This window comes from Mytilus californianus, unplaced genomic scaffold (assembly GCF_021869535.1).
Source record: "Mytilus californianus isolate M0D057914Y unplaced genomic scaffold, xbMytCali1.0.p SCAF_2, whole genome shotgun sequence".
Classification (NCBI taxonomy): domain Eukaryota; kingdom Metazoa; phylum Mollusca; class Bivalvia; order Mytilida; family Mytilidae; genus Mytilus; species Mytilus californianus.
This window is the reverse complement of record NW_026262668.1, coordinates 31,722,058-31,738,252: the sequence shown is the minus strand read 5'-3', so window position 1 is coordinate 31,738,252 and position 16,195 is coordinate 31,722,058. Positions and strand designations below refer to the sequence as shown.

General features: G+C 32.8%; 2 protein-coding genes across 2 annotated transcripts in view; one reads left to right on the top strand and one right to left on the bottom strand.

The window, feature by feature from the left end:
* The window catches only part of LOC127729712 (vitelline membrane outer layer protein 1 homolog), a 34,645-nt gene extending 27,817 nt beyond the window's left edge, over nucleotides 1-6,828 (bottom strand). The window contains exon 1 of the mRNA XM_052237569.1: nucleotides 6,569-6,828. Within this exon, the coding sequence (XP_052093529.1) occupies nucleotides 6,569-6,764 (196 nt within the window). The 5' untranslated portion in view covers nucleotides 6,765-6,828. The remainder of the gene's footprint in view (nucleotides 1-6,568) is intronic.
* On the top strand, nucleotides 20-2,192 carry LOC127729709 (uncharacterized). The gene has a single exon (XM_052237566.1). The coding sequence runs from the start codon at nucleotides 108-110 to the stop codon at nucleotides 1,212-1,214; it is 1,107 nt and encodes a 368-aa protein (XP_052093526.1). The 5' UTR covers nucleotides 20-107; the 3' UTR covers nucleotides 1,215-2,192.
* Nucleotides 6,829-16,195: the final 9,367 nt, after the last annotated feature.

The following is a 16,195-nucleotide window of genomic DNA, read 5'->3' as shown; positions in this document are numbered from 1 at the left end:
TTCTACTTATTACAGACACTACAATACCAAACACATCAATAGCACTGTATCGCTATCTGTGTCAAAATATAGCAGGATCAGAACATCTTGTTAAAACAATCAGATTGATGAACATGGTCAGGGACGATATTACAAGTAACGAAAAGCTAACAGATATAACCAGTGGAAGTTTTGGAGAAGGACTAGATATGCGTGGAAGTGATTTAGATATAATGTTTGTAAATACAAGTTTCGAGGTATTAGAGGATGTAAACTTAAAATGCTTTAATAAAAATATAACGTATTTTTCTATTGAAAGAGACGATGTAAAACCCGGTTTTACACTGTTGACACTGGAATATACCAGACATCATAATGTTTTTGAATGCTGTGAGCGACATTATGGTAAACATTATTATTCGAGTGCATTATATAAACAACAGTTCTTGTCTGGAGTTAATTTAATTCATGGACCGTGTATATCGGACAAATCAGGAGATTTTGACGGAGCAAGTTGTTTACATTGTCGAACGTGGATATCACCTGCCGTACAATGGATAACACGATCAAGTAACTCATGGCCGAGTAATAATGTCAAACAAAGTATTATAAACCACGGAGTACTTTTTGTACCGATCGGAGTTAAGGGATCACCAAAAGAGGATCTAGAATGGCGAATATCTTTTTCGGTTGGTGAAAAATTTCTAATAAATTCCTTTACACATACTCAATTACTGTGCTATTCTCTTTTAAAAATTCTTTTGAAAGATGTAATTGCTACTTACTCCGAATGTAAAGATTTACTCTGTTCTTATTTCATGAAAACAATTGTTTTCTGGTTATCTGAAGAACTGCCACAATCCGTATGGAAACCTGATAATATCATACCTTGTTTTATGCAATGTTTTAGCAGGCTGGTTTATTGTGTTGAGCACTCAGTTTGCTGGCATTACTTCATTCCAGAAAACAACATGTTCGATAACAAAATAGAAGGCCGTGCTCGTGAAATACTTTTAGAGAAACTATGTACGTTGTATAGATATGGTTGGCGATGCATCTTTTTTTCAGATCAACTATCAAACTTTCAGGTATCAATGTGGAATTTTCAAATCGACCCACATACATTATTTGTAAATGACGTTGAGAAAATACTTATATCCAAGTTATTTGTTTATGCAAATTTTTCCGTGAATCTTGGTTCCGAAGAAGTGGAATCGAATATAACCAAAAATTGACTAATACGGAAAGTTTTGTGTCAGCAATCTTCAATAAAATACTTATATAAATACTACATGTCAATGTGGTCTAACGGACTTGCCCAAAATATACCACTGGAAAGTAAATTTAGTTATAATAAATACCGATACAAACAGTACAAATCCTGTCTAAGTACTTTTATACAGAATGTCTATCATGACGCCGTATCTGGATGGCTGACAGTAGCTTCTCTTTTCTATAAGACAAAGCAATACAATAAAACTTTACTAATCATTACGTATTCTTTATCGAAATGTACTCAAGAAAAACTGTACCGCGGCATGACGATGTCGGATATCCATTACCAATTGTTAAAACTTCCATCATTCCAAAGGAAGAGTTTAATGTATCTAAAAAAAATAATGCTTGTAGATTTTATCGTATTCAGGATGCATTCTACGTTAATTCCGGATGAATTTGAAATGGTAGATTTGAGTGAAGTACACTGGTTTCCATCTACAGCATATGCTTATTTCCTTAATTTTCTTTGTCATTATCATCTGAATAATGTCCGACAATGTCAAGATTCACTCAAAGGTCTTCAATCGGATATACAAGAAAAGTATTTGACAGGAGAACGAATAAATTTTTCTAGAGAAGGAGTCTACACTATTTTAGGAATTGCTTTGCAGTTATTAGGCGACAAGGAATCCGCACGACAAGCATTCTTACAATCTGTTGAATTACAACCGGATGATCATTTAGATCTATCGTAAGTCGCGTACTCTAATAAACAAAAGCCATGACAAAATCAAAGACCAATATTTCAATTAGATAGGTTGAATTAAAATCGATCTTATTGCGCAATTATGCTGTAAAGAGACTTATACGAATGAGTTGAATGTGACATCTGTGCAGTTAAACTACCGAAATTATTATATAAGTGTTTTGACTGTCTACAAAAGTTCAATTTAATTAAATAGGTTAAATATGTGTCTGTTACTCGGAAACGGTGATATAGGATGTATATACAAAATTAAAAAAATTTGGAATTATATTATATTTTAAAAATGGTGCATTTATTGCTATAGATGAATATTTGATTTGGTGACGAAGTCACTTGTAAATAAAAACGTGAATGTCTTTAGTCGCCGATCAGTTTTTGAGTTCTTTACATACTCAATGTAGGTATAGCGGCCAGTAGGGATCGTGATTTTTCTGGTGAATCGGTCCAGTTTTTGTGAGAGCAGACCAGGTTTTTTTTCTGATAAAAATTACAATCAAATCTATGTACTCTTATATCGCAAGAATATTAATTTAGTTGAATTTATAAAATTTATTTCAAATTAAATACCCGTTTTAGGCACAAATGAAACCTTCTTTCCCTCTGTTTCACTTTAAATTAAAAAAAAAAAGTCTTTGCGAATACAACAGTTTTACACATTATAAGCACAGATAATGTGAGCATTCCCTACCTAGTTCTCCTAAAAGTTTTCATTATGTTTTTATTTTGTAGATTACTTTATAGTTACCACGAATTTAATTTTGAATCCATACCGAATCACAGAAAAATGGGTTTGAACCGACCTCCAAACAATCAAAGATTCCGTAATGAGGAGTACCTAAAATGCACACATGCTTAACTACACATCCGTAAAAATCAAATAACTGATGCTTTGTTTTAGTTCTTCACATTTTTGAACACTTTGACAATAGTTCATGCTTATTATGCATTTTTTTGGTATGAAATGGATGTCTATGAAATATTTAAATTACTCAAGTGTAAAAGAAGACTTTTTGTTGGCGTCGCATGCAACGTTTCCGCAAATTTTCTTTTTTTACGGGATAATTCATCTGTTGATATATGATGTGACCGTTTGTGTATAATTAAGTATGTTGAAAGACGTGCATAATGGCAAATTATAAAAATACGAGTTGATGAGTCTCTAAGAAAACTTATTAGATTTCCTCTGCTTTTTTTGCAAAATAGATGCAAATAGGGTTCTCTGTGCAATTTACCGCGCTGAAGTACGTCCATTATTCATTTTTTATTATTCAAAATTCAATAATGAATAATGAAATAGTTCATTATTCACTATTCAACGTTAAGTGATGAATAATGAATAATGAAATAGTTCATATTTCAGTATTCAAGCTGAAAAGTGAATAATGAAATCGAAAATTGATTTTTTGACTGTGACACTATATCCCGTATTTCTGAATTCGTCATTTTGGTGTTATATAACAAATATTCAAATTAATCTAAGAAAAAATAAATCAAAACTCTCTTTGAAATTTTCATCTTTATTTATTTATTTAGTTTCGGAGGATAAACTAGTGGGTTTCCCTAACTGTTTTTAACAGAAATACCTTATTTTAATGTATGGACGACCTGAATACCAAGACATATATAAAAATCAAAATACTATACATTGTAATTTTTTTATTTTCACTGGATCTTTGCTATTCTTCATCCCCTGATTATAGATATAGCTTATCGATTGTGCCGCAATGCCCATTAGAGGGGTTGCGGAGGACTTAAATGCCAAAATACGCGTGAAAATTAAGAAATAGCCAATTTTGAATAATGAAATGGATATTTTGAATAATGGAATGGACTGTTGCGACCCTTCAGTCCCTAATTACTGATATACCTTATACGTCATTCGAAAGCTTATCAATAGAGGAACAAAAGGTATTTAGTCAATATGTCCCGCAACGCCTATTTGAGGAGTTCCGGAGGACCTAAATGTCAAAATACGCGTCAAGAATAAGAAATAGCTTATTTTGAATAATGGAATGGACTGCTACGACCCTTCATCCCTTAATTACAGAGAAACCTTATACACCATTCGAAAGCTTATCAACAGAGGAACAAAATGGTTATAATCAATATGTGCCGCAATGCCCATCAGTTGGGTTAAGGAGGACCTAAATGACAAAATACGCGTGAAAACTAAGAAATAGCCAATATTGAATGATGAAATGGATATTTTGAATAATGGAATGGACTGCTGCGACCCTTCAGTCCCTAATTACAGATATACCTTATACGTCATTCGAAAGCTTATCAATAGAGGAACAAAAGGTATATAGTCAATATGTCCCGCAACGCCCATTAGAGGAGTTTCGGAGGACCTAAATGTCAAAATACGCGTCAACAATAAGAAATAGCTTATTTTGAATAATGGAATGGACTGCTACGACCCTTCATCCCCTAATTACAGAGAAACATTATACACCATTCGAAAGCTTATCAACAGAGGAACAAAATGGTTATAATCAATAAGTGCCGCAATGCCCATTAGAGGGGTTACTCAGGACCTAAATGCCAAAATACGCGTAAAAATTAAGAAATTATAGACAATTTTGAATAATGAAATGGATATTTTGAATAATGGAATGGACTGCTGCGACCCTTCAGCCCCTAATTACAGATATACCTTATACGTCATTCGAAAGCTTATCAATAGAGGAACAAAAGGTATATAGTCAATATGTCCTGCAACACCTATTAGAGGAGTTCCGGAGGACCTAAATGTCAAAATACGCGTCAACAATAAGAAATAGCTTATTTTGAATAATGGAATGGACTGCTACGACCCTTCAGCCCCTAATTACAGAGAAACATTATACACCATTCGAAAGCTTATCAACAGAGGAACAAAATGGTTATAATCAATATGTGTCGCAATGCCCATTAGAGGGGTTACGGAGGACCTAAATGCCAAAATACGCGTGAAAATTAAGAAATAGCCAATTTTGAATAATGAAATGGATATTTTGATTAATGGAATGGACTGTTACGACCCTTTAGCCCCTTATTACAGATATACCTTATACGTCATTCAAAAGCTTATGAATAGAGGAACAAAAGGTATATAGTCAATATGTCCCGCAACGCCTATTAGAGGAGTTTCGGAGGACCTAAATGTCAAAATACGCGTCAACAATAAGAAATAGCTAATTTTGAATAATGGAATGGACTGCTACGACCCTTCATTCCATAATTACAGAGAAACCTTATACACCATTCGAATGCATATGGACAGAGGAACAAAATGGTTATAATCAATATGTGCCGCAATGCCCATTAGAGGGGTTTCTCAGGACCTAAATGCCAAAATACGAGTGAAAATTAAGAAATAGCCAATTTTGAATAATGAAACGGATATTTTGAATAATGGAATGGACTGCTGCGACCCTTCAGCTCTTTAATTACAGATATACCTTATACGTCATTCGAAAGCTTATCAATAGAGGAACAAAAGTTATATAGTCAATATGTCCCGCAACGCCTATTAAAGGAGTTTCGGCGGACCTAAATGTCAAAATACGCGTCAACAATAAGAAATAGCTTATTTTGAATAATGGAATGGACTGCTACGACCCTTCAGCCCCTAATTACAGAGAAACCTTATACACCATTCGAATGCTTATGGACAGAGGAACAAAATGGTTATAATCAATATGTGCCGCAATGCCTATTAGAGGGGTTACGGAGGACCTAAATGCCAAAATACGCGTGAAAATTAAGAAATAGCCAATTTTGAATAATGAAATGGATATTTTGAATAATGGAATGGACTGCTGCGACCCTTCAGCCCCTAATTACAGATATACCTTATACGTCATTCGAAAGCTTATCAATAGAGGAACAAAAGGTATATAGTCAATATGTCCCGCAAGGTAGGCGGGCACCTCTAACAAATTATTTTAGACGGGAAGAATTCTTACAAGATAAGGATGGATCGCAGAAAACATGCGGCAGCGGACGGACAAAGTGATTACTATATAACCACACTTTTGCTGAAGATGTAATACGATGAACAAGGAATTATCAATCATGAACAAAGAGACAGACATAACCATTATATATCTCCACACTTTCTTAGAAACTTAGGAGATAGCAAGTACAAAATGTAGCAAACATACACTCCGATACAAATCAAGACAAACATAAGAATTTTAGGTTGGATTAGCGATTTCTGCTATACTCTGACATCCATCCAGCTGCTCAGGGTAAAAGTCAGATAGTAAGAAACCAAGTAAAATACAGGGACGTGTCCAGACAAAAAGCTATTGCATGTAGAAAAAACTGTCCACCTAACTCACTGAGGAATTTCATCAGATGACAATTCGAATACTTTAAATCCAGGGTAAAAAGGAGACATACTAATTCAGTCACGTGCCCAAAATGTCGAGAGTAGTAAAGACTTAAGCTGGTTTGATTTGTGGCTGCGGAAATAATGACAGCTTCACGTGTAGAGTTAAATGGGTTTACCATAATGAAAGCATGCATGTATGGTAATATGTCAAGGGATTCTATACTTCTATCATTAAGAACAGTTTCTCGGTTAAGGAAAGATCACAAAGCACATGTTTGACTTACCGCTAAATTTACGACTGGTGTGTAGAAGGTTTGAACCAGAAACGTTGTTAAATTCCGTATGACAGCAACCAGAGGGTCCCAGTTTACACTCTCCACTCAATGTTACATAAGTAATCTCACAGCAGTTATCACTGTTTTTCACACAGAATGCTGCACATTGACCTTTAGACATACTCCCTATAACTTTGAGATCCATTGACCTTATTTCCTTGTTTTGATCTACTCTGAAGGATTCCTTACACGTCTGATATTTTTCAGCAGCAAACTTTGCGTTTTGAAAAGGTAAACTCAATTTCAAAGCGATTTCATATATTTGCATGAGTGTCTGAAACAATGGACAGTTATTTTGATATTAAAAACTAAGTTTCAAAGTTTCGAAAAATACTGAAAATGCAATTAATTTTAATTCATTCGATAAACTACAATAATTTATCTGCAGTGTATACTATTGCAATTAAATTGAATCTATAAAATAACCATTGTTTGCACTTTTAACGAAGTCATATGACAGAAATTTCAATTAAAACAAAGTTTGTTTGATAGATTTTACTTTCATTTAAACCAAATAAAACTTTTCCACGATTGAACACAGTTAAGAATTGAAAATTATAATGTGAATAATTTAGTTCATATTTAATTAAAGAGAGCGATACATTAGCAAATACAATTGCACTGAATCAATAAAATTATACCAGTGAGACCAAAGGGAGTAATTTCAGTAAATGATACCTCCGGGTACTAAAAGTCTCTAGCAGCAACACGTACAACTTAATGGTAAGTACATGAATGATATTGGATATGCAATTTGTTTTGAAAACAGATTTAATTCACATTCGAAAACCATGTCTGAAAACTAATATCAGACACGGTCCCCCTCTCTCCCCCTTTACAGTTTCAGAGTTTCTATTTCCGGCAGAGTTACTATTTCTAAAAGGGATAGTAGTTTTGACAGGGTTTATATTTTCTATTAAGAGTTATATATAATTGGTAGTTCATACAGGGGGTCAATATTTAAGGCAGAGTAAGTACTTCTGACAGGGTAACGGATAAGTATTTTTGAAAGGCAGTAGAGGTAGTTCCTGCAGCTCTAAGTAGGAATTTCACTTTTCATATTTTAGAATACATGTATATAGGGACATTGCCACTTTAACACTGTCGACTAAATAATCTTGGCAGAAGGCATAAACTATCTATATCAATCAAAGCACAAAATCATCCACTTACAAGTGCTAATTAATCGATTAAATCCAATCAACAACAGGTTAATCTTATCAGGTAAATCAGGTAGATCCATAACACGTTGAAAACAGAATCCAGTTATAAGTGCTAATTAATCGATTAAATCCAATTAGCTACGGGTTTATCGTATCAGGTTAATCAATCACATGTTGAAAACAAACAATGTGCTGGTATCACCTGGAATTTTATACCAAAACGGATTTCACAAGTCGGATAAAATATTAGGAATATACAATTCTTTAACGAAATAATATGACAGGCATTTCAATTAAAGCAAAGGATTTTTTTTTATAGATTTTATTTTCTATTAAAGGGTATACAATTTTTCAATGACGGAAATCAATTTGGAATTGAAAGTTTTCATATTGAAAATTGTCTAAATTTAAGTTCATATCTTATTAAAGTGAACTAGACGTCTCATAAGCAAGAGTTTCCAGCATTAAAACGGACAACGTATTTGTTAATACACGTATGATATTGATTTCAAGACATTTTTAATTCATATTTGAAAACCATGTCAGAAATATCTGTCTGTTTAATTTTTTCATATGAGTAATTTTGTTGATTGTGAGATCAGAATGTTTGAAAACTCAGTTGTCTACTAGTCATAATTGGTATTGAAATCGATGTGATTCTGGTTTTACACTTTCTTTCCTACTTAGGTTAAATGCACACACACAAAAATGAATTGGAGATACCTTAGTTACAATAGAACTGGCGATAAGTCGAAGGCAGACCGACAAAACCATTACTAAAAACGGTAAAAAGACACATCAGTGCACATTACAATGTTGTTTTTTGTTTTTTGTTTATTTGGGGTTTTGGTTTTTTTTTTTTTCATATTGTATCTCATACTACAACATTGTTAACTCACCTCTACCATACTATGTATTATTTGTATATTGTTTTTGCATGTCATTCTCTGTACCTTTAATTTTATTGGTTTTTAGAGAATAAAGTATATTGTATTGGAAACAAACCACTCAAAAGAAAACTTAAGACTGAACAACCTAACCCCTGAACATAGCCTGCCCAACATATAGTACCCGTCGTGTTGCTCATGGTAGGTACAAATCGGTGATCATGATAACTTGAATAACTACAAACAAACCAGTTTTTTTTTATGTTGCATATAATATATTCAACACAACTTATATATTGAAAATATCTATAAGATTTAAGCCTCAGATATAATAAGAATTAATATGATTTCGAAATTTATCTATAAATTATTTCGTAAATGAACGACAGTGTATCATAAGCCTCTAAAGGCTGGTTTGTATTAATATACATGTGTATTGACATATATACGTATCTTTAAGATTGTAATATACTGTGTTTCGTGTACATGTACCACTTAATCATCTATAATTACTTTTAACATGATGAAATATATTTGTGCCCATTTGTTATTCCATAAGGGAGAAACAAGTCATTGTTTCACTTTCTTTATAGCATAAATATTCTTAAAAGCATATGAAAGTAAACTCAATGTTTGTACATGTTTATTGTTAGCTTTGTTAAAACAAATTAATTTTGAACATTAATTTATATTGGATATGTATTTCACTTTGAATTTAATTAAATTAGTTTATATAAACAAAAAAGCATCTGAAGTAGAAAGTTTTAATTTTGATGAAGTAGAACACTGCATCAGTAATGATATTTAACAAAGTTATTTTGATTAACTTGTTTCTTTATCAAATATTTCTTTGACTTCGTATGCAGAACATATAATAAAAAAACATAGTGATCAATACATTCTAGCAAAGCATCAATTGTGAAACAATATTTCATTCCACGAGACAATTTACTTTCAAACTGTGATACTTGCCGGGCAATTTACGTACATAAAATTTCACTATCAAGAGTGGAGAAATAACGTATTGCTCGAGATTCCGTAGGAGAATGTTTCTCTTAAGGTTTTTGTAACAATACGTGTATGTTAGCAAACTATCTTTATTTTTCAATGATTTGCAAAGAGAAGGGTTCTTGCTATGTGACATCGATGATCGTCAAGCATGGTTATTGGTAGTTTTTCCCCAATTTCACAACAGCAAATTCAGAGGAAAAACTTTTCAGGGGCGGATCCAGGATTTTCGAAGGTGGGGAGGGGGGGTCATTTCATACAACATAAGACATATCGTCGATTTCATGCCATGTATAATATATCAAGAGGGTTGGAGAGGCGTATGAACTCTACGCCCGCGCTTAATCCGTTACTGTCTTTGAATTACTAATTGGATTTTGACCAATGAAGAAGTGATATCAAACGCAAAATGTTGATTATAAAAAAAAAAACTGATCAGGTTCAGAGAAAGTATCCGACTAAGAAAAAGAGAAATGAATTTTAAAATACGCCCACCGATTTTATGAGCAACATACAAAGTCAAGGAATCTATAAGCTCTTTTCTTTTCAGCAGAACTCGTGTAACAATAGAAAAGAACCTTCCATCACAATAAAATACAATATAGATGAATTGAAAATATAGACAATACATGTTTCAAAATTAAAATTCAAAACAGAATTTTAACAGTTTTATTATACCTGCTTTAAGATTAGAAACTTTAGAAACTATGTAAGATGTACAAGTTCTGCTGGCCCTAAATTAAGAAAAAATCCAAACATTCAAAAAGCCGGAATGGATTAAAAATATTATAAACAATGCAAAGAAAACTAAACAATAAGCTGAAATGAAATATGATATCACACAGTTCAAATTATTTCTTTCAATAGAATTTTGTGATTATTTTTAATTTTGAAGTCAAAATTGACTGTCTACAAATAAACGTTAAGTTTCAACGTTTCAACAAATGGAAAGAGTCCTTTAATTAGAAAATAATTCGAGTTAAGGTGATCAGTAAATAGAGTCTGGATATGCTTTTTAAAAATAATAAAGTGTTATTGTGCCATGACATGTACTGCATCAACTTTAATTTAAATCTAAATTCATATTTCACTGCTCTCAGAGGCAAATCTGTTGAAAAAAAAAACAAAGCTGACTTGAATACTGTAAATTCAGAAATTATTGCGTGCATTTATCATTGAGATTTTAAAAAAATTAAAAAAATGCAAGATTAATTATTGCGATTTCAGGAAAATCTGCATAGTATCAGATATCAGAATACGATTTTTTTTTTATTGCGATAATCGCCTAGTAAAATTATTCCCGTTAATAAAAAAAAACATCCCAATAATTTCTGAATTTTCAGTATTTAGTTTGTCAAGCTCTGCGATTCACTTTTCGTAGGCCTTAATGTGATTAAAATATTGACAATTTTGCTAACTTTCACATAAAATCTCATTTTACGGCCACACAAAAAATTAGATTATTACAATTTCAGAAAAATTTGCGCATTCAGGTATAGGATCAGATATCAGAATGCGAGTTTGTATTATTGCAATACTAAATCAGTTATTAAAAGCATTGATCAAAACCATTGATAATTTATGAGTTTACAGTACCTTCTTAATACTAGTAGCTCAAAATTTAACCTGGAATCAGTAAATACTTTAAATTGGGGAACTTAAACATGTTAAATGAAGTGTTTACACAAAACAGTGGACAATAACAAGCATGGTGACACCATTTATGCAACCAAATTGTGTTGACGATATAATTATAGATGAATTGAAATCTCAAAATGACAACATGTTAGTTATTGCAGAATTTTTCTTCTTCGAATGATTGAATGTTAGTCATCTACTTCTAATAACCCACAGTTAAATAAGGAGATATGGTATGAGTGCCAATGAGACAACTATCCACCAGAGTTCAAATAATTTGGCTGTAAGCAGTTATAAGTTACTGTACATGCTGACATAAAAAAATGAACACACTGGTACATCGTTTTCAGGTACATTGTAGAATAGCCATAGGAAAAAGAGATGTTGTGAGTTGGCGGCTTTCCAGGGGATTGCTTAATCACAAGGGGTGCTCTAGACTTTTTAGTCAAAAAAAAAAAAAGAGACAAGGGAAGACAAGACTTAGCCGCTGGACTATATATATATATATATATATATATATATATATATATAAAATGCCTCCTTATGTATCCTTACAGCAGCTGCTCTATACTTATAGAAATATGTTGGAGACCTAGCTGGGACGAGCAGAATTTTAAGATGTAGGAACAACCGTGAAGACGCAAGCCGGGCCACTAGGCCAATCTGCCCTCTTTGCATTCACCTATTAAAACTACTGTCTAGGGTTGGAATTGAACCCACGTACACCTACCCCATTGTTCTCTATATACATATATAGAATATACAAAATGCAAAATCTGCAGCTGTTATGTGAAGAAGGTAAATTTACATCATTATAGCCTAATTTTTTTACAGGGACCTATAGCTAGACCTTTTTTACTCGGTAAAGTGTATTACATGTATTTAACTCTTGAAAGTAATAAAATAGCTTCTGCAAAACACTATTTTTATTTACTGTTAAACAATAAGAACAAAAAAGTGGTTATTGCTAAGTATGCAGGGACAACAACGTGCATTTCAAGTAAAACACATAATTAACGACCACGTGTTGATCTGCTGTGCTTGAATTAAAAATCGACCCATCGGCTTAATTTACACATTTTTTTTGCTAAGGCAGACAATTAATCATATGTCTGTATACTTTATAAGTTTATACAAATTATAATTGTTGTTATAACTTGTGTATGCATGAAACTATAGTGAAGATAACATTGCTTTTTACAGTAAACATTGAATACACATTATTCCGGAGATGTCCTCAGCAAACACATTCTACTTTTGTAACAATGGATGGTAACGTAAAGACACTTATTTTACAGTAAATGTTGCTGGATAAGCTACCAAAAACAATAAATAATTTGCATATTTATGACCGGACTCGCAATTGTGTCAGCTTTGGTTTAGATGGAAAAATGTAAACATTTGAAACCGCCATTTTGACATAGGAAACAAACTCATTTTCTATCTTTGATTCAAGGACATTACTCCCATTGCCAGCATATCATGCTTTATCAATCATGTGAAAATATTTATTTATTTTTATTGGTTTTCTACACTTATCATTCTATGTTTCAGTTGATTAAATGTTTTAATTTCCTAAGGAACGGGGCATCGTTCTAAAAGACGACGAAGAAAAATAAAGGTGGCGCTGTTTATGGGCGTGAACATCCGGGTACTTTTTGTGTCGTTAATTTGAACTTTATCTGTCAAATCCAGACATTTTTCTCAGCAGGTACAAGTCCTAATATTTCTCCAACATTTATCTAGTTATGAGCCAGACCTTTTAACACGTTTCACTTATTTCAATGTTTTATCTCCTTTTAACCGATAACTTATTTCTTTAAATTTTGTCCTGTACATATATGGCGTTTTCGTTTCAATTTTTTCACAAGAACTGAAGTTCAAAACTTCTATAGCCGAGAAGGGAGGGGGGGGGTTAATTATTTTAGCAATTTAATGGACAGTCAGCTTTCAACAATCAAAACAATAAAATTATTAAATGCAAAAATTACATTTTAAAGTAAAGTGTAAGCAATATTGAAAATTTCCATTAGCCCCACCCACATCCCCCGACAGTGTTTGTATTTTTGAAAGGATTAAATTTTAAGACAAAGAGTTTCTATTTCCGGCAGAGTTACTATTTCTAAAAGAGATATTATTTTTGACAGGTTTTATACATTTTCTTTTGTAGTTAGTAGTTCACACAGGGGTCAGTATTTAAGCAGGGTAGTCTGACAGGGTAAATGATTTGTATTTTTGAAAGGTTATAAGGAATAATTTTCCAGGCAGAAGTAGTAGTTCTTGAAGCACCTTGTAGGGATTTCACTTTTTATATTTTAGAATACATGTATATATTAAGGACATTGCCACTTTGACATTTCTGACTTAATAATATCGTCAGAAGGCATAAACTATCTTTATATTAATTAAAACAAAAAAAGAATCAAGTTACAAGTGCTAATTAATCGATTAAATCCAATCAACTACAGATTATCATCATCAAGTAATTCGATCTCACGTTGAAAACACTCAATGTGCTGGTTAGCTTTCACTTGGAATTTTAAACCAAATGGTTAACATTTTACAAGTCGGATAAAATTTGACCGATATACAATTTTATGACTGAAAATTATGCCACCACAGACCAGAAATAAAGGACCGCGCTTAGACTTAAAGGACCACGCTACGAAATTATAGGACCGCGGGTCCGTGATGCTTAAGGGTCAGGGAAGAATAGTTGAATACAATGAATCTATAGAAATAAGGAGTGTGTTTGCTTTTTACGAAATCATATGACAGGCATTTCAAATAAAGCAAAGATATTTGTATAAATTTTATTTTCAATTAAAGGGTATGAATTTTTCCCATGACGGAAATCAATGTCGAATTGAAAGTTATCATATTAAAAATTGACTAATTTAGTTCATATCTTATTAAAGTGGACGAGACGTCTCATTAGCAGAAATTCCCCAGCCTAAAAACAGACAACGTAATGGTTAATACTCGTATGAAATTGATTTCAGGTCATATTTAATTCATATTCGAAATCCGTGCCAGAAATGTCTTTCTTTTTAAATTTTTCATATAAGTGATTTTGAGATCGGAATGTTTGAAAAGTCAGTTGTCTACTGGTCATAATTGGTATTGAGATCGATGTGTGTCTGGTTTCATTTTCATTCCAATTCTAGGTTTTATGCAAGATAAAAAAAAAACAAAAAAAACAATAAGATACCAAACGGACAATAAAATCTGATACAAGTAAGTCGAAGACATACAGACAGAACTATGGCTAAAAACGAAAAAAATGCAAAAAGACAAACAACATCAAACAAACCACTAAATAGAAAATAGAAGACTGAGCAATACCAACCTTTTAAAATATCTGGCCTGATAAGCAGATCCTGCCACACACTTAACACCCGTCGTGTTGCTTGTGGTAAGTACACATTCGGCGATGCTAACTTCGATAACTACAAACAAACTGTTTTTTCAAGTTATGTATCTTTTTATATAATTATAACCTTTAGCACGATAAAATCGATGTGTGCTCATTTGTTATTCTATAAGGGGGAAACAAGATATATTTTGAGCCAAATAGATCAACCAAATTCAGATATCATATGTTTGTCACTACCAGATATTAGCTAAATTAAAGTTTAGGCTTACTATTTTTTTTTCATAACACATTTTGGCACATTTTTTTTCTCTCGGCAGCTACATTAACATAAACGGGAACAATTTTACTGCACCAGATGCGCATTTCGACAATAAATGTCTCTTCAGTGATGCTCGAGGCCAAACATATTTGAGAATCCAAAACTTATTCAAAAGAATACAAATCTTATCATATTTACCAGGCTAAAACTTTTGTACTCCAGACGCTCGTTTCGTTTTCAAAAGACTCATCAGTGACGCTCAAATCAAGAAAGTTAAAAAGTCAAATAAAAAACAAGTCATAGCATCATGAAGTCTTTCCAACATTTATCTGGTTATAGGCAAGACCGCTTGATACATTTCACTTTCTTCGATGTTTTATTCCTGTTACATGTAATCTGGATCTTAATTCTTTAAATTTTCCTATATATATATGTATATATATATCAGATATAGTTAGAGGAGGGGAGAGGGAATAAGGCGTCTGCACAATGCTAGGCGGTGTTGTCGTAGAAGTGAGAATTGAACAGTACAGGTTCCAGCCCAACTCGTGGTGGAAGTAAAGAATCAGATGTACTCTAACATTGTTAGGTTGATTTTCTAGGCACTTTATATATATAATATATATAAAACGTCTAGATATTATGTTGGAGAGTCAGAACAGCCATTTTACAAACGTATGAACGGCCATCGTAGCGACAATGATTGCAAGCCAGACCTTCCTGTAAGTCGACACTTGAGATTCCCTGGCCACACCAAGGCAGAGTTCAATCGACTGACCATTACAATCATAGACCACAACACCGCTTGCTCTAGGGAGGATAGACTCACTCGGGAAATATTTTGGATAAGAAAATTAAAAACCTTGGCACCAAAAGGGATCAATGAAAAGGTGTAGTTCTAATTGGCGCAGTGCTTTTCATTTAGGTTATATAGTATATTACTACACAGTCTCTGTTGCTATTCCTTTACCTTTGTCTACTCTGAAATTCTAGAACTATACCAGTTTAAATCGCAGGGTGCTATTCATTTGGGATGTATAAATACGCAGCCACGGTGAATTGCTTAACATTTGACAAAATTAAAAATTAAAAAAATTATCAAACTGCTATTTATTTGGAATGTGTAAATACGCAGCCTCTGTTGAAATTACTTCACCTTCGTCAAGTTGGAAATTTGAGTATTATACCAGCTCAAATCGGTCAGTGCTATTCATTGGGAATGTATTTCTACGCAGTCTTTGTTGT